At 32.8% G+C, this 18,956-nt stretch overlaps 2 protein-coding genes across 3 annotated transcripts; both read left to right on the top strand.

Annotated features, from left to right (window-relative positions):
- Positions 1-2,854: 2,854 nt before the first annotated feature.
- On the top strand, positions 2,855-13,031 carry LOC122581323 (calmodulin-binding transcription activator 6-like). Of its 2 annotated transcripts, none has more exons than XM_043753537.1 (14): positions 2,855-2,936; positions 3,115-3,195; positions 4,731-4,856; positions 4,963-5,078; positions 5,954-6,042; positions 6,166-6,211; positions 6,783-6,891; positions 7,309-7,419; positions 7,504-7,562; positions 8,197-8,580; positions 9,018-9,715; positions 10,645-11,209; positions 11,816-12,124; positions 12,586-13,031. In XM_043753537.1, exons 2-14 carry the CDS (start codon positions 3,132-3,134, stop codon positions 12,631-12,633), a joined length of 2,724 nt encoding a protein of 907 aa, XP_043609472.1. In that variant the 5' UTR covers positions 2,855-2,936; positions 3,115-3,131; the 3' UTR covers positions 12,634-13,031. The 2 variants fall into 2 exon arrangements, with proteins under 2 accessions (XP_043609472.1, XP_043609471.1); XM_043753536.1 differs by lacking the exon at positions 2,855-2,936 and adding an exon at positions 2,937-3,025.
- Positions 13,032-15,752: 2,721 nt separating this feature from the next.
- LOC122582157 (60S ribosomal protein L29-2-like) lies at positions 15,753-16,984 on the top strand. Its single transcript, XM_043754513.1, has 3 exons — positions 15,753-15,844; positions 16,000-16,117; positions 16,738-16,984. The coding sequence occupies exons 2-3, from the start codon at positions 16,016-16,018 to the stop codon at positions 16,816-16,818; spliced, it is 183 nt and encodes a 60-aa protein (XP_043610448.1). The 5' UTR covers positions 15,753-15,844; positions 16,000-16,015; the 3' UTR covers positions 16,819-16,984.
- Positions 16,985-18,956: the final 1,972 nt, after the last annotated feature.

Raw genomic sequence — 18,956 nt, 5'->3', positions numbered from 1 at the left:
AAATAAATAAATAAATATTCAAATTCAATTTTTTAGTTTTTATATCCTGAAAGACTTCATGACGCTAATTATATTTCTATTATTATTATTATTATTATTATTATTATTATTATTATTATTATATTGTATATTTATATTTATATTTATATAATTCATTCATAATTATTAATATTATTATTATTATTATTTTGCTATTATTTACATTTTTATTTATAAGTAAACGTATATTAGGGCTAATGGTTCAGCCACGTTGTGGCTTAAATCTTTAAATGTCAACTAAAATTTTTTCTTACTTGTCATATTTTTTTAATTTAGACAAATATGTTATTTAAGAATAATAAATGAATAAAAACTTTCATTTTTTAAACTTAATAACGTACTTAATTAAGTTATTATCTAGAATAATATTTACATATATCAAGTTATTTTAACGTTAAATTAAAAATGATATGGTGAAATTTTCTTTTTTATATCTTTTCAATTTTAAGATATCTTATTTTACTTTTTTATTTATTAAAATAAATAATTAAATCTTTTATTGAAATTAAATAAATAATCCATTTCTTGAAAGTTAATCTTTTTAGTTTATGTTATATGCATTAAAATTGAACTTCTGTTGCTAGTTTATTTATAAAATATATTTTATATACTTTATTTTTTGGTTTTATTTGTTTCACAACTTCTTTATACCTAAACTACTTTGTGAGAAGAGTTTTGTTAATGACAGTCCTTAGGGCTGTCAATATTAGCTAATTTGATGCATTAAAATTTGTACTTTCTCTTGTGAAAATTTAGGGGGACGGTTATTGATATATAAAGTACTACTTTTTATGCATGTAATAAGCTGTTAATGACAACCCTTAGGGCTGTCATTATCATTTTCCTTGTGCAAATATCTTTGTTAATAATGACTTGTTCCAACCAAACCCCGTTAAACATGTTAACCAACCGACCCATCTTTTCACTTTAAAGTAGAGTCATGCTAAGCATTCAACAAGATCAAATCCTTATGTAACGACGTATAACCTTATTTTCTGTCCTAAATGAAGAGCTCTGGCCATAACTTTTAGATCGGCATGAGGATTCCAATAACTCTCAAACAATCATTATGTCTGTAGCGGAGAGGTTTATGTCAAGATCACCAGCTCGGGTAGATAACAGAAATCAAAGAAAAGAAGAATTGGCAGCATTAGCGATCATATATTATAACAACAATTAGCGTTTAGTACATATAATGTGACAAACTTGTCATATTCGAGTTATATACGCCATACCATGTATAATGAACTCGCTAAGTAGCAAACAATTAGAAGCACATTACAAATTAGCTATAAAGAAACTATCTATGCTTCGCTAATTACGAGGAACCAGTCGTGACATTATCAACCCAAGCTGTCGTCTAGGTCTTCATTTTGCATTCTTTTTGACAACATGACGATAAATTAGTTTAACTTATAAACAGTTTCTAACCATTGTAAACAAACTAAATCAATATAAATGTATAATATTACTTATAGAACCCATTGGTGTCTTTCGGTCCAACTTCCTCCATAGTATCCCAGTTTATTGTCTTCAATGGTACATTATCTATGTTGATCATTTCACAAGATGTCAACAACACATCAAATTTTATCCTTTGATGCTTTATTTTCACTTCATTCGTGACTTGACTTCTTATCGTTATCGTCCTTATGAGACTTGGAGAAATAAAACTCATACTCTTTATTTATATTACGAGCAACAACAGAACAATTATTTAACAATACCCCAAACAACACAAACCACATATAGTAACTATTTACTTGAAAATAACTAGAGTTTCAATAAATCGCATATATGTAGATGATTGATAATAATACATTAAAAGAAAAGAAAACTTTGTAGTTGATATTCATTCAAGAATAAGCGGAAGGGTTCATAAATATATCTATTGAATAACAAAGATATGTTGTTTTGTGTGTGTTAGTGTTTATGAATATAATCTGATTTGAATTTTTAAAAAGTTGATAGGATTATAAAAATTCCGGTTAGAACCTACCGTTTACAATTTGAGGTAAACAATTGAGTTCGAGTTCAGGTCTTTCACCTGAAAGTTCTTGCTCTTTCACTGATTACCAGCTTATGACACGCGGGTTACTAAGGCTCTACGCTTTTTGGGTGGGGGAATTTCCCCTTAATTGGAATTAGAAAGCCCGCCTTTCTTATGTCTGATCATCGAAAGAAAGACGAACTTCAATCGAGTGAGGCTTGAAGACCTGTTATAAATCTGTTGGTGCCTGTTGGGTAAAAAGACTTGTTCTCTCAGGAACACCTGTAGCATCCTCCCCCGATAGACTTCAGTCCACTCTTGAGGAATAGGTAAATCCCCGCTAACTTACAAAGAAAACTACCTGAAAGAGCCTTAAATGTGAGTCTGTTATTCTTTAGCTACCACATCAAGTATTACCAACTTGATAGATGTATTCCAATAACTTTTTTTCAAGCATTAGAATTTATGTTCGGATAATTTATAATATTTTTGAAGATATCTATTATTACTTTTGGTATGATCTAATTAATAGTTTGCACATGAATTACACGTACGATTAAATCTAGATAATGACGTTATATTACATAAACATGCTTTTTATACGTAATAAAGATAAAGATATTTATATATACATTTTTCAATAGTTGATTTTAGAAAATAAGAAAAGAAACCAAGACTATTAAACACTTTTGTATCTAGACGGAAAGAAAAACAGAGAAAGTTTGACTACTCAACACAACAAGACTTTCCCTTTTACTTTTGGATCATTGCAAATCTTTTTATTACAGACAGACACACACACACACACACTCTTTCTAAATTCTATACATATAATAATATAATAATATATATATATATATATACACTGCAAAAATTCCTTTTGGTCTTCTCTGCTTTTGCAGATTCTGTAAGTTTTCACTACACTAATATTAAATAGTTATGGTAAATCAATCATAGTGATTTGATTAAATTTAGGTAGCATCGGTACAGTTTTAGGTATTTTAACAGAATTTTTGATTCCTATATATATATATAATAATTATATATATGTTGTTGCTAAGGAGTCGCTAATTTTGGAAATACAGAGGTTGGATTATATGAGATGGAACATGGAGTACCAGGAGGACTTATTGGGTCAGAGATTCATGGCTTCAAGACAATGGAAGGTTTGTGTTTCCGAGTTTTTCTTTTCCTTTTTTTTTTTGTGTAATTTTGATTTTTGAGTTTTGTTTTTTTTGTTTATTTGTTCTTGTAAATTCTATAATTGGTCTCCATCGATTGGTGTTATGGCCAATGTGAGAGAAGGCAAATTAGGTAATATTATGTATAAATGGACATGATGCTGGAATTTGAATTCTTGATTTCCGCTTTTATGCAGCATTTCTCGAATGCTAGGCTACAATCGCGTGAACTTTGTGCATATGCTTTAGATATTAGTAAATCTAGAATTGAGAGAGGGAGATTAGTTGTTTAATTTGCACACCAAAATGTCAGTGCAATTGATGTAAATACAAGTTTTTTTTTTTTTTTAGCTCCCTTAAGTAAACGCCTGAACGAGCAATGATTTATGTATTGAAGTATTAGCTTAGAGATCCTTAGAATGTATACATGATGATAATCTAAGAGAAGAGCAGGAGTATGTCTGATGGCCATTTTTTAATGGATGAATCCATGCCTAATGTTCATTAGGAGGATTTCTAGGCTAATGAGGATGATAAACTGTACATTGTTATTTGTCTTGAAATGGTTAGGATTGTGTAAATATCATGGTTAAATAACTTATTGCTAAAGACTTAACCAAATTTGGATATTCACAAGAACTACTTTTTTATCTGCAAAGCCAAGTCATGAGTTGTATTATAAATGGCCCCACTCCAAAGTTTGGAAGGGAGCAAGATATTAACAAGAACTACTTTATGGGGAAATAATTCATGCTGCTTGCTGCACACAAGATTCACGCGGAAGAGATCATTCAACATTTCCGCTTACGTATAAATTAAATAACTGGGTTAATGTGAATCTCATTTCCCTTACTTAATTTATAACCAACAGAGCTGCATCAGAAGTTCATGATATCCATTTTAGACTATTTATGTTCAAGTTAAGTGTCACGGTTTTGTATGATACATTGATACATGAATAATGAAGAGCATATATTCCATTTAATACATATGTATACAGTTGGTATTAGTTAGATTATGTTATGCAAACTATGAAAGCTTGAGAGAGATAGTGATGTTTGATGCATCAGTTAAAGGTCACATGGTTTGGTACAAAGAATGCTTTTCTCGAATTTTGCTCCTTTTATTCCAAAAAACGTGACACTGTTTACTGTAAATCGTCAATAAAAATGCAACGTCTTTGCTTTTTCCCCTCAGTAATCACTTATTAACTTTGCTTTCTGTCAACTTTTTATTTTACTTTTTAATTTTGTCCTTATTAAGGAGCAATTGAAGGATATATTCATATAGTTTTATTAGATTAAGTACTAAGTCAAATGTTTGAAGATGGATTGATCATGTAGAATCAGAAAATGTATCTTTCCTAGGATAGTTGTTCGTTAACTGAAAGTTCAGTCGTATAAATGGTAGAAGTAGATATATCTTTCATGATTTTATAAACATATGTATCATTAGTTTGAATTGCCTGGTAATTTTATGTTTTACTTTCTAATGAAACCAATTCTTAACCACATCAACAGATTTGGATATGCCCAACATGTTGGAGGAAGCAAAGACAAGATGGCTCCGGCCAAATGAAATTCATGCAATACTTTGTAACCACAAGCATTTCAGCATCAGTGTGAAGCCAGTTAATTTGCCACCAAGTAATTATAGAAAGCGCATAACATCTCTATTCTGACATTATCTTTTTATACAAGAGGGCTTAAGTCAAGGAGTGATATCTAACCTTTTCATACTACAATTCAACAGGTGGCACCATCGTTCTATTTGACCGTAAGATGCTCAGAAATTTCCGAAGAGATGGTCATAACTGGAAAAAGAAAAAAGATGGAAAAACTGTAAAAGAAGCTCATGAACACTTGAAGGTTGTATCTCTTTTTCTTTTTTAATTTTTTTTTTATAAATTTTGTAATCAAATATTTCCTTTGTTTAATATTCTTTATCATCTATTATAGTGCTAGTACCTTGCTAAGTGTTGTATGAACTAGTTACTTTAGCTTCTATTAGTGGTGAAAAATAGTACAAGTCAAAGTTAAACCAAAATTTGCGATCATCTACATTTGTTTACATAATTTTCATTTTGTAATTATATGAGTTGCGTTAGTTACTTGGTTTTAAAAAGCGCTAGGTGCACCTAGGCGCAAGCCTTGGAGCTTTTTGGTACTCAAGGCGCAGGGTGTACAGAAAGCGCGCGCTTTTGGGCCTTTTTTGTGAGCCTAAGCGCTAAAAAGCGTGAGCTTTTTGTACACAAGAGGATTTTTTTTATAGAAATAAGTAATTTTTTTTTTCTTACCTCTTCTTTCTCAACAAGATTGATCTCTTTTTTCTTTTTCCTCAACGAGAACAACAATCTTTTGAGAATTTCTTTTCAAATACCAAATTTGATCAAAGCCGGACTTAAACGAGTATCTTATTGATGTTGTTTTGGTATTTTATGTGTTATAAATACTATATAAATAATTAATAAAATTTCTTCATAAGTGTGCGCCTTGCGTACGAAAAGCTCACCGCTTTTGCGCTTCCGAAATGGACCCTATCGCTTTTGTGCGCTTATCGCTTTTTAAAACCAAGGTTAGTTAAATGTGAACCAAATGGACAACCGACTTCAGAAACATAGCCAACTCAGCATCATCTAACAATGGGATCGTGATAGTAATTTGATTTATTTCTTGTATATTTTGTTCTTTAGGCTTGATCAAAATTTTTGACCATCTATAAGCCCTCAATGCTGTTGATACAGGTTGGCAACAATGAAAGAATTCATGTATATTATGCACATGGCGAAGATCGATCAACCTTAGTTCGTAGATGTTATTGGCTTCTTGATAAGTATGCAACAACCTAAAATTTCATTAATATACGTTACAATATATCTCCAATACATATTTTCATTGTATTTCTTGCATTGATATATTCGTATTCCAATAGTTATTCAATTTGATCATGTTACAGGAAACTGGAACATATTGTACTTGTTCACTATCGTGACACTCAAGAGGTTGGTTTATCATATAAATTATCGATTCTTTTATATTTGACCACACTTCTGACATGTATGTGTGTCCCATGCATCGAGATTTACCAAGATACCTAAGCAATCGGCTGGGTTATGTTTGGTGCTAAAAAACAAAAAGGCAGACATATATAGAGCATAGAGGATCGTTCAGTATATAGACATGGCAACATCGACCCATTAAACTATAAGCAGATCGGCTTGGGTTATGTTTGATCTCAAGCTAGCCAGTCTAAAGTATTTAACTAAAAAACGGCTCAAATGGGCCAAAAGTCACCTGAGGACCGGGATGCATTAAACCTTATAAGTGATTTTTTTCTCAAAAATGTTTGATTTCTTCTGTTACAATATAATTCACTCATATTTAACACATTAGCTGTTGATAGATCATACAAAAAGGAGGCAAATGTTTTTTGGGTCAGCCGAACCCGATCTGTCATCTGTCCTGTTTTGACCTGCACTAAAAAGTTACCCATTTGATCCGTTACACGACTTTGGCTCCTATTAATAACAACTGCGACTTACTACTTATGGGTGTGCTGAAAATATCATGCAGCTGCAAGGTTCTCCGGCGATCCCTGTTGATTCCAACTCTAGTTCAGACCCACCTACTTCATCTAATCTGTCTGAAGAAATTGATGGAGTTGATCAGGTGTACTTTACTGGTGTGTAAGTTTATCGGGTGACAGAAGAAAAATTTAACTTAATAAATGTAAAAGACTAAAAACACATCTTAGTTAACTTTATAGCAGTTTCCAGTACATACCTTATTCAGTAGTGTATATTCTACGTGTTTTTGGATTTCCACCGAGTTGCAGTATCTTTTCCGGGAAAACATACAGTAAATTTATGCATATGATCGTTGTCACCATTTCAAGTTATAGATGGTATCTAGTTTGATCCATAAAATCTCCCTCAGTTTTGTCACGATGTTGCACAAGATTAGTCGTGCATTAGTGTTTTGAAACCATGGGTGGATAGTAGTAGTTATAAGATGAAGACGTAAATGTGGATTCTTATCGATGGGCTAAATGCTCTGAAGTTTCTTCCTTCTTTTAAAAAAATAAATATTTATTTCACAGAGCCAACTGAGACAGTAATCAATCATGAGATGAGGATTCATGAACTCAACACTCTTGAATGGGATGAGCTCGTTATTCCAAACGAGTCCAACAAGCTGATTACATCAGGAGGTAGTGAGCTTGTATTTGCTGCATTGTTTTGTTAATATATAGAGAATCATCCTTTATTTACATACTCCAGGTTATGATTTGCAGGAAATGTTGCACGTTTTAATCAAGCTGACCAATATGAATTAAACGGATCAGTAGATAATGTAAGTGGCATATCGCTGTTCTTTTGTATTGCTATATTCTCCTTTTCCTATAGCAGTCCGTCCATCCACAAAGCTGAAATTTTATATAACAAAGCAATCAAATTTTATGTAATGGAGTAATTGAATAATTGAGTTGTACTATGTCATCATGTATGTGTGTATTATAAAAAGCCAAATTGTCATTTTAATCTGACTTGGTACAGTTATATCTACAAATTTTAGTGATTGCATTTTAATCTGATGTCTGTGGCTTTATTTCTAACTTCAACATTTTATAAAGGGCCGTGTCAAGTTTTTTTTTTTTCGTAGGCAAAAATGAGTTCATGTCAAGTTGATTCACGATTTTGTGTTCGAAATTTTACAAATGATTAGTATGGCAATAATTATTGAAAGAATAATATTTTAAACGATTTAGGAGGTGCCGTTCAAAAAATTATTTTAAACGATTAGTATGCATTAATATACACTTTGGCTTGATTTTGACTCAATTGAACAGTTTCCTTTAGGTTATCTTTTTATTTAACCTGTTTGACCTTAAGAGGTAACACATAACCCAAATTAACATATTTATAAGTAAATGGGTTGAAATTGTTTCCTCTCGTCTTAAATATGCGACAATGATGCATCTTTACAGAGTAATTTCATCTTGGGGAACAATTTTGCTATGGAAAATGCTTTGGCACCATTTGGTAACGAAACAGTGAGAGAAGGTAATACCGTTAGTTACAATGACCTTCCGAAGGCGGGAATGAAGGACACTCAAGTTGCAAATGTTGGCACTGGTGTTTTAGACATGATGCGAAAAGATGGATTGCCAGCACAAGATAGTTTTGGAAGATGGATGAATTACATCATAGCAGATTCTCCTGGAGCAATAGATGACCCGTTACTAACTCCAGAACCCTTGTTGAGTTGTGAGCAACAACTCGGAACACTAAATGGTGGTCACCTTGAATCTCAAGTTTTCAAGATAACCGAGGTCTCTCCTTCATGGGCTCTATCAAATGAGGAAACAAAGGTGTCATTCCCCTTTTTATATTATTTTACTTAACACTTTAACAGTTATGGTCTAACTGCTTAAAGAAGGTAACCCAACTTCGGTTAAATTTCTATTTTATGTAACCGAATTTGGCCAGAGTAAAGCATCAAATTGTCATAATATTAGACTTAAGATAACTAACTTACAAAAAAAAATCGATTCAAGGTAACCTGACATGATTATCTAGTTAACATGCTGATGTTTCCATAGATTTGACAATGGTGACTTCTTTTATTTCTCCCTGATGTGGACCATGAAAATAGTTTTTTATTTTATTTTTTATCTTACAGACTTCCGTTTGACCATTGGTTATCTAAAATGGAAATATGACCTTAGTTGCCTTTTTATAAGTTTGCCTTTAATGATGTCGAAATTCCTTTAATATAGATGTCTTAAAATTAGTATCTTTTCTACAGATCTTAGTGGTCGGAGTGTTCCATGAAAGACATATGCGTCTATCAAACTCAAATCTATTTTGTGTGTGCGGGGATGTTTGTGTTCCAGCAGAAATCATCCAATCAGGAGTGTTTAGGTGTATGATTACTCCACAAAATGCTGGTGTTGTGAATCTTTTCCTCAGCTTTGATGGCCATAAACCCATCAGTCAAGTCATGGCATTTGAATTCAGGGATCAACCTATGACTACTTTAGTGACTTCTGTAGACGAGAAGCCTGACTGGCAGGATCTTCAAATCAATATGAGACTAGCTCATTTACTTTTTTCTACTTCTAAAAGTCTGAATATCTTATCTAGTAAGATACCACAAAAGACCCTGAAGGAAGCAGTAACGTTTGCGCAGAAAACACGCCACATTGTTAATAGTTGGGATTATCTGGTAAATTCAGTTACAGAAAAAAGAATACCTTTCCAGCGAGCAAAAAATAGCTTATTGGAGCTCACATTGCAAAACAGATTACTTGAATGGCTGTTGGAAAGAGTGTTGGATGGTGGTAAGATCCCTGACCGAGATGATGAAGGTCAAGGAGTAATCCATTTGTGTGCAATTTTGGACTATAATTGGGCTATATACCCGTATTCGTGGTCTGGCTTATCTCTGGATTTTCGTGACAAATTTGGATGGACGGCTCTTCATTGGGCCGCACACTATGGGAGGTACTTTTTTCTTCTCAGAGAGCATTCTTTAACAGATTTTTACATTATTTATATAATAAAATGGGTTGTAGGAGGCTAGGAAATATTGTATGGACGTTGATCTGCTGTTCATTGATATTTCTTTAACAAAGAGGCCGTTATGGCGGTGCCTCAGTTATTTTATTAACAAAGTAAACAAAATTACAATAAATCAATTCTCAAAAATTCTGATTATTTAGGGAACTCATAAATAAAGTGACCATAACGAACATCTATATATAAGGTTGAAATAGTCGAATTTAATTTATGATAAATTTATTTTGTATTAGCTATAAAAATAGATTTTTTTAAAAGATAAGAAGTTATTGACCCTGAGGTTGGCGGTTCAAGTCTCCCTTGGTATAAATGCGTTCTAGTAGTGTAATTATTTGGCTTTTTAAAAACATTTAGTTTTTTTTTCTTGTGTAATCTAATAATACTATATTTTTAAGGGATAAGTATTTTGAAATGTAACAAACTTTGAACGAATGTATATAGTAGGAAATAACTAAAGTTATGTGTATTGTATGTAAACAACTCGAAAATAATGTTTATTGTATGTAAGAAAATGTGTTCAACCAATTAAAATCAGACAAGTGTCACCTCTATATGGTTGCCACATATGTTTTCTTACATACAATAAACATTTTTTAAGTTGTTTACATACAATACACACAACTTTAGTTATTTCCTACTATAGACATTCGTCCAAAGTTTGTTACATTTCAAGATACTTATCCCTATTTTTAATGGTGCTATTCACAATAAATGCGAGTAAAGTGAGTGGTAAATAAGCTATTTTGTACTAAAAACTGATTATTGAGACTCCAGGCGCAACTATCACTCCTGTATATTACGTTACTGATATGCTCAGTGTTCATGTTATTTGATTAAAAAGTTTCTACATCCAGGCAAAGGATGGTTGCATCTCTTCTCTCTGCAGGGGCCAAGCCAGATTTGGTAACGGACCCTACTTCAGATAACCCGAGTGGATGCACACCTGCTGATCTTGCATCCAAGAGTGGTTATGAGGGATTGGGTGCTTATCTTGCTGAGAAGGGTCTTGTGTCTCATTTTGAGGCCATGACCTTAGCTGGAAACGTTAGTGGCTCACTACAAAGTACGTTACCTACTAATGATGATTTTGCCCCTAATCTCCGATTGACTCAAGCCAACGAAGAGGAGCAATATCTGAAGGATACCCTGGCTGCTTATAGAACAGCTGCAGATGCTGCAGCTCGTATACAGGCTGCATTTAGAGAGCAATCCTTTAAACTTAGAACAAAAGAAGTTGAGTCTTCAAACACAGAAGATGAAGCACGGAGTATCATAGCAGCAATGAGGATTCAACATGCTTATAGAAAACATGAAACAAAAAAACAAATGGCAGCTGCTTTACGCATACAGTATAGGTTTCGCACTTGGAAGCTAAGAAATGAATTTTTGAAGACACGTCGTCAAGTCATCAAAATTCAAGTAAGATCTCACTTTGTATCGTTAGACATCTTCATTTAATAAGTTTATATGAATGTGACTTCCTGAAGCCATACTAGATCAAAGTTTAAGATACGAACTTCGACTTAAGGGGTGTTTTCTGTAAGTGATTTATTTGATTTTGATTGATCAGAATCGTATAATTAATAAACTCACCTGTAAAAACTAGTGTTTGGATGTGCTGCTACAATCTGAAGTTGTTAATTTCGTGTTTTAATGTTCGGCAAATTCTGATGATATAAGAAATAATTAGATAAAATGATAAAATAAGATATTTACTGGATAAAAGAGATGGTATGTGACATGAACATATACTCTCACAAGTTGGGTTAGAAAGAATGGGTAGATAAGTGAATTTCTTTTTTGTCCGCCCATTGTGTATCTATTTGGTAAGAAATTGATTATTTTTCAGATCAAAATCTTGATAATATATAGCAAAATCCGTTTATTCAAACATTAGAATCAGGTTATCTCGTTAACCCATTACCGACTGAAATCGAGATACCACCATATGTAATAGATAATACAGACCTTACATTATTTTCATGGGCTTGCTTAGTAATATGTCTTTATATGTGTATAATGCAGTCAATTTATCGAGGGCACCAAGTCAGAAGGCAATACACTAAGATAGTATGGTCGGTAGGGGTGCTTGAGAAAGCGATTCTCCGTTGGCGTTTGAAACGAAGAGGTTTTCGAGGTCTTCAGGTTGATCCAAAAGATGAAGACAAGGACGAAAAGCAAGAAAACAATGGTGAGGAGGGATTCTTCCATGCCAGCCGGAAGCAAGCTGAAGAGCGGGTAGAGAGATCTGTTGTTCGGGTGCAAGCCATGTTCCGCTCAAAAAGAGCTCAGGAAGACTACAGAAAAATGAAGCTAGAACACATCCAAGCATCGGTATGCAGGATCTACACTTGTAATAATCATACCATGACAATTTTCAGAGGTGGCAAATTGGGTGGGTGGGCGGTTTGAACAATAGATCAATATATTTTCATGTAAAAATGGGTAATTTTTAGTGAGGTGGGTCAAAAAGGGTTGGGGACAGATTGGATTGGTTGGCTAACATTTGTGTTAAAATTGAAATGGAAACTGCATCATTCAAAAACAAGCTAACTTTCTTAAGTAAAGCATTGTATGAGATCTTTATGCCTCTGAGTACATGTTGCATGACTTTCATTCTGTTTGTCCCATTTGGACCGTTTTCTTTCTAGTTAAATCCTTTAGCCGATCTTATTTAACTCGTTAGAGATAAGCCGTGACCCAAATCCCATTTATAGGAAGTTATAACATCTTATTGACTAGTATTGACGCCGATCCTTATGTTTTCCTTTTTTTGTTTCTTTGGACTCTTGCAGCTTGCGTATAGTGAGAGCCTTGACCCCGCGACTGACATGGAAAACTAAAATATGTGTTTCATTATGCGAGTGTGCACTTGTTTATGTTTAGGGTGTTGTCACATCTTGTAAATGCATAGTTAAGGAGGTATGTCGATTATGCCCATCCATATTTTTTTTTTATGGGAAAGAGGGTTTCCAATTCTAATTTAAGTATGAGCTATCATCGATAGTAGTTTCCCTTCTGATCGAAAGGCCCTTATGACTAGATTCGATGCAAGTGAGGAGTTTGACTGCTTCGATTACCAGGTCCATAGGGTCATTTTGGTATAACCAAGAGTTGTTAATCTGGTTTCTTTTCATTTACCAGTTGTCTATGTAACTGAATATCCCTTTAAGTGAAGCCTACAATTGGGAAACAAAGATTGCAATATATAGTAATATATGTAGAAATGTTGTATGGTTAATTCTCTTTGAATTTAGGCTCAAGTGGATCTTACTTTGATGTTGCATATTGTTTTTAAGTTATGTTCCCATTCATTCTTGTTTAAGTTAAGATTAAACTTGTATGAAGAGCAAGATATGTTTCATAAAGTGGTGGAACTGTACTACTTACTAGATATCTTGTAAGATGCTACTGATCTCTTCATCTATTGATTTTTTTCATTGTTTTGACCACAAGATATCTTGGCTGGATGTTGTAGATGTTGGATTTTCATGTTAGCCATAGTTGGGCTTTCTAAACTTGTGTTGAATTTTTGTACTTGTATTGATAAATCTGGCGTGATACTTCTGTTGAATTTTTATTTTCCCTAACCAATGTATATTTGTTAGTAGGCAGCTGTAGTGGTGTTTAGTTCTCTATCGTGTCAAATGTCATATATTTGAGAGGGTAGAAGATATCGGAAAAATGCTTTGCGTTGCGTTGGTAATCCAAGTCAGTAGCAGCATTTGTAATATAGAGTCGATAACGATTCTTTATGGAGTTTTTTAAATTACAAAAACAAAAGTATTTTTTTAAATTTATTGCTCTTATTTGATTGTTTTTTGTGATAACTTAAAACTAAATAACGTCGAGTTATGTTCATTAAATTAATCAATTAGTTGGTAATAAAAGAAATTAAAAAATGTTACAATAAAATGATAAATTATCATGTTTTAGATATTTGTATAAATGTACAATCTATTACTCATTTCTCATGACAATGATGAATTATTGATGATGCATATCAATGATCGGAAAAGGGATGTTCAGGTTCATGAGGCTATTCCCTATGGACTTCGTCTTCGTGCATGTCGTCATAAGCGGACGCCATAGGCACCATCTCATCCTTGGTCAGTCATCATTTTTCGTCAAAAATAATCATCATTTCTCGTCAAAAATAAGAAAGGGTTGGAAAACTTATATGTGGGGTCCATTTTATAATTATGTGTGTAAGAAAAGAGAGAATGGTGGTATGTATGAGTATATATGTGTTGAGGTTTATAATTTTTTAATTGAGGATGAGGTGAAGATGATGGTATAATAAGAGGATGGTAGTTCTTGTGATAGTATACATAAGATAACATGGTATACATACGATGCCAAAGGAATAATATATATACAAGGGACAACCTTTCAAGTCACCTAAGGGTACCCTTCAAATCACTAAAATTTACTCTTTCGAGATATGAAAGGACACCCTTTCAAATCACCAAAACGCACCCTTTCGAGTTATGAAAGGACACCCTTTCAAATCACCAAAACGCACCCTTTCGAGTTATGAAAGGACACCCTTTCAAATCACCAAAGGACCCCCTTTTGAATCATCAAAGGATACCCTTTCAAATCAACAAAGGACACCATTTCGAATCACCAAGGGACACCCTTTCAAATCACCAAGGGTCATCCTTATTACTATAAATAGTAACTCAAATCATAAAGAAAGAACATAAGAAGTTTTCACATAAAACTCTTTACACTCCAATTCTCTCAGAAGAACAAAACTCTCTTATCATCATCTAGCAAATATAAGTAAAACATATATCACCATTATAGGATCGGATGACGTAAAACCGCATACATAATACGAGTTACAAGCAGGGAATCGCCACCCAAATATCCTAATCCTCCTCACACCATCCTATGTTAGGTTGCACGTGATCCGTATAAACTCCGTTCTATTGTATAATGATATTAGATTGCATATTCATAATATGTATATGTTAATCGACGTATCATCTTGGATGCGTCCTAAATAGAAAAGGCTGATGTGACAGTCAAGATGAGGTGATAACAGCGTCGGGATAGGGAAATGCCTTAAGATAACCATGGACCCTAGCTGGCTAGTTGCTTAGAAACACCTCCATTGTTAATTTATTGCACATCTTCTATTTCATGGATGATTATTATCGTTTTACTAAGTTACTTAACATCAATAATATGTTTTTGTTTTGGAAATTTCTTTCATTTATCTAAAATGTTTTAAAAAAAGTAACATGTACATGGATCATACACTTCAAAATCAACTTAAAGATAATCATAAACATTTCTATTTAAAGCGAATAAAACATATGTGTTTATGTTACTAATGCTATAGTTTTGAAATGAGAAGCGGACAGTTATCTTTCTTTATCACTGAAAATGCACATTAGAAAATATACATCGTGCATAGCGTTGTCTAGTGTAACAATAAATGGATTAGGTTTTTTATATTCATGTAATTCTTCAAAACAAGTCTTCTGACTCAAATATACACGAGTCTATTTTACGCATTGTCGTTTTTAACTTTGCAGACTTCAATGGTATTAGTCGAGTGCTAAAACACATAAAAGTAACTCTCAATGTCGTCTTCTACGGGTTTTGGGTCCTAATACCGTCTTCGACGGTGTATGTGGGAGGTTGATATGTAGACAGTCTTACCCTTGTCAAAGAGGTAGAGAGACTGCTTCCAGGTTCTACCAAAGGTAGAAAATGACCTCTAACCTTGCTGGGCATGAGGATCGAACCCATGACCTCTGTTTCCAGAGACAAGGGTTCCAACTTCCAACCACTAGTGAGTGCTAAAACACATGAAACATAAAAATAAAACCAAAAAGTTATAGATTTAAATCCTTTTATGCCCATGTTATAATAAAACCTTAAACAATTCACATATATCAACATGGGCTGAGCCCAATACACAAAGCCCACCCAAAAACACAAAAATCAGGGTTCTTAAAAGAGAGAAATATAACCCCTTCATTTTTGCCCTAATAATAATTCTCTTTCCTGAAGCAAACTCAAGCGGCAGCCAAACAGGTTTCTCTCTTCCTATATTTTCCTTTTATATTAAAATTTTAAAAAATCCTACAGTCTTGTTTCCAGTAATTTATGACATAGATCTGTATGTATATTATTATTTGTATATGTAATGAAGTAATAATAATAGTGAATGAATTTGGTGGTGAAAACAGAGAGTGAAGAAGGAAGATGGCGAAATCAAAGAATCACACGGCGCATAACCAGTCACACAAGGCCCACAGGAATGGAATCAAGAAGCCCAGGAAACACAGACACACTTCCACCAAAGGCGTATGTTTTTTAATCTCTTTCTATATTTTGTTTTTATTTATGTCTTATTCACCAATATATTTGCTACACTTAGAAATATATATATTTTTGATGCGTTTATGGACGTATGAAAAGCATCCGATAAGCTTAGGTTTAACTGCTTATGATTTTTATTGACTTATGGTTACGGCTCTCGATTGTAGTTTTGTTTTGCTTATTGGCATAGACGGAACTTATTTTTAATCGTCGAGCACTTGGTGCATTGATGATTGCTTACAAATGAGCAAACCTAGATGTACCCTTTTAAGTTTACGACTTATGAGTTTACATCGGTAATAGGATCAATGTTAATGAGCTGGATTGTTTCAATTTTCTCTACTCCTAAGTGTAGTAATACTATATACTAGGAATGTTGTATAATTGATCCTCGTATTATTGCTGAATGGTTCATGAATATTAGAAACGCTAGGTATGCATATGTTAGAATCTGATAATATGTTTATCATCAAGTCTGTATTATTTTTTTTTAATTTTTTTTTTGTGAATTTGCATTAATTAACTGTAAAAGGGTACGTGTAGAAATGCAGTAATGGTGTTTTTGATCTTTCTATTTATTGAAACTACTTTTGTATGGGATGCAGATGGACCCCAAGTTCTTGAGGAATCAGAGGTATGCAAGGAAGCACAACAAGCAAAGTGGTGATTCTGCTGCCGAGGAATAGATGTTATAGGGATTTCTCTTATGGCTTGTGATCACTTTACTTCTGTTTATGTTATCAAGTATTAGTACTACTATGTTGTCTGGCGACACTTGAATCAAGTTTAGATTTTGTATGGTATTTTGTGTTTTTGACTATGCTTCCAATGAAAATTGATTTTGAGACTTAAGATCTTTGTTTATGTTGTCCCCAGATTCTTGTGTTTCAGGTAAGAAACCTAGAGTGATCTCTATTTTCATTTACACCATATATGGTGTAATGGCTTTCAGCTAATATAGATCAATATGATGTATACAGTTTGCATATCGATTTCATTTAAAACAGTTGATTTAACCCCACTAAATAAAGGCATATATGCGGCTTGTAATGTTATTTATTTTGTGCTTTTGGATATGGATATTGTGATGTGATATTATTTGGGAATCTATATTCTGATATCGGAATGTTATGTTACTGATGTTTGATACAATGGAAAGAAGATCAACCATATAATCTCAAATGATGTAGACTACAAAAGGGAAGATGTATACTCCCAATGTTAGCATGTTCATATGCCTGTTTGTATACTTGAAAAGCTATGAATTTTATACTACTTGAGTAAATTAATCACATGAAGCAGGTGCCAAGTCAAAACTCAAAAGAAACTTATAGTAGAACAAACCAAAAATTAGGTTTCTATCTGGAAACAATTCATACGTAATAAAGTAACTTTAAGTTGGGATATCTACAACGGTTCATAAGTGTGTAATGTTATGCCATACGTCGATCCATAAACCATTTCAAGTTAGCCAATGCTCCATGGTCCGTGTGATGAGGCATCAAGGTTTTACCCATGGGGTAGAGATTCAAGTCTCGGGTTGCCCTATGTAAGATTTTTCCAGAAATTGGTGCAACTATGCATAGTTTCCTAAGGCTAGGCTGGGTCAACATCAGGACGAAATTTCGAGCTTTGACATATGTAAACTTTTTCAAGTACTTTAACTTATTCTCACAATCAATATATCATAAAAACAAAACTCTTAAGTTAAATGGATATTAATTAAGATTAATGAACTTTATGAAAAATTTGATGTTAAAAAGATTTTGAAGAGGTACATGGTCTTAAATCTGTTCATTTAAATAAAGAACTTATGACGATTGATAAATATATGGAACTATTCAAGCATTTAAAGAGGTGTTTGGTATGAATGAATGAAAATGGGAGAAAAAGAATGAGAAGGACTTCGTTTTTTGTTTATAATGAAGAAAGAGAATGAGAATGAAGTAAGGAGATTGAATTCCATTCTTTTCATTCTCTACAAATTGTAGAGAATGTAGAGAATGGGCGAGAATGAAATTTTCTTTTTGTTTTTAAGATGTTATATGTATAATTGCAAGATTGGTCATTGTGGTTTGTACAATTTAGCAAGGAGGGTCCCTTTTTGAGAATCGTTGCAATGGGGGTCCCTATTTTGAGAATTTTTTGCAAAATTGGTCCCTTTTTGACGGATCCGTTAAAGGTGGCCGTCAAGTGTGCACGTGTGCCGCACGTTTGGGGGTATTTACGTACTTTCCACCCCACATGGACCCCCATTGCTAAAATGGAAAAACCACAGGGACCAATCTTGCAACTTTTTTAAAAATTCATCACTAAATAATACCTTTTAACTTTTCCAAAAAAAAAATAAAATAATTTTATTAAATTATTAACTTAAATATAATTTTTAACACTTTTTATCTTTTCATGATTATTTGTTGTTAAAGAACTAAAAACATATAACCACTAAAAATTAAAAGGTATCATTTAGTGATGGATTTTTAAAAATTGTAAGTTTATAAAACTTTTTAAAAAGTTAAAAGGTATTAGTTAGTGATGAATTTTTAAAATTTGTAAGTTTATAAAACTTTTTAAAAATTAAAAGGTATTATTTAGTGATGGATTTTTAAAAATTGTACGTTTATAAAACTTTTTAAAAAGTTAAAAGGTATTAGTTAGTGATGAATTTTTAAAAACTCTAAGTTTATAAAACTTACTTTTTAAACTTACAATTTTAAAAACGCACCACTAAATATTTAAAAATTTGTATAAACTTACAATTTTTAAAAATCCATCACTAAAATAATAATTTTTAGCTAATGATGATTAGTCCAACTACTCAGAG

This window comes from Erigeron canadensis, chromosome 9, assembly GCF_010389155.1.
Source record: "Erigeron canadensis isolate Cc75 chromosome 9, C_canadensis_v1, whole genome shotgun sequence".
Taxonomy (NCBI): domain Eukaryota; kingdom Viridiplantae; phylum Streptophyta; class Magnoliopsida; order Asterales; family Asteraceae; genus Erigeron; species Erigeron canadensis.
The sequence above is the reverse complement of the archived record's forward strand: the minus strand, read 5'-3'. Positions and strand labels throughout refer to the sequence as shown.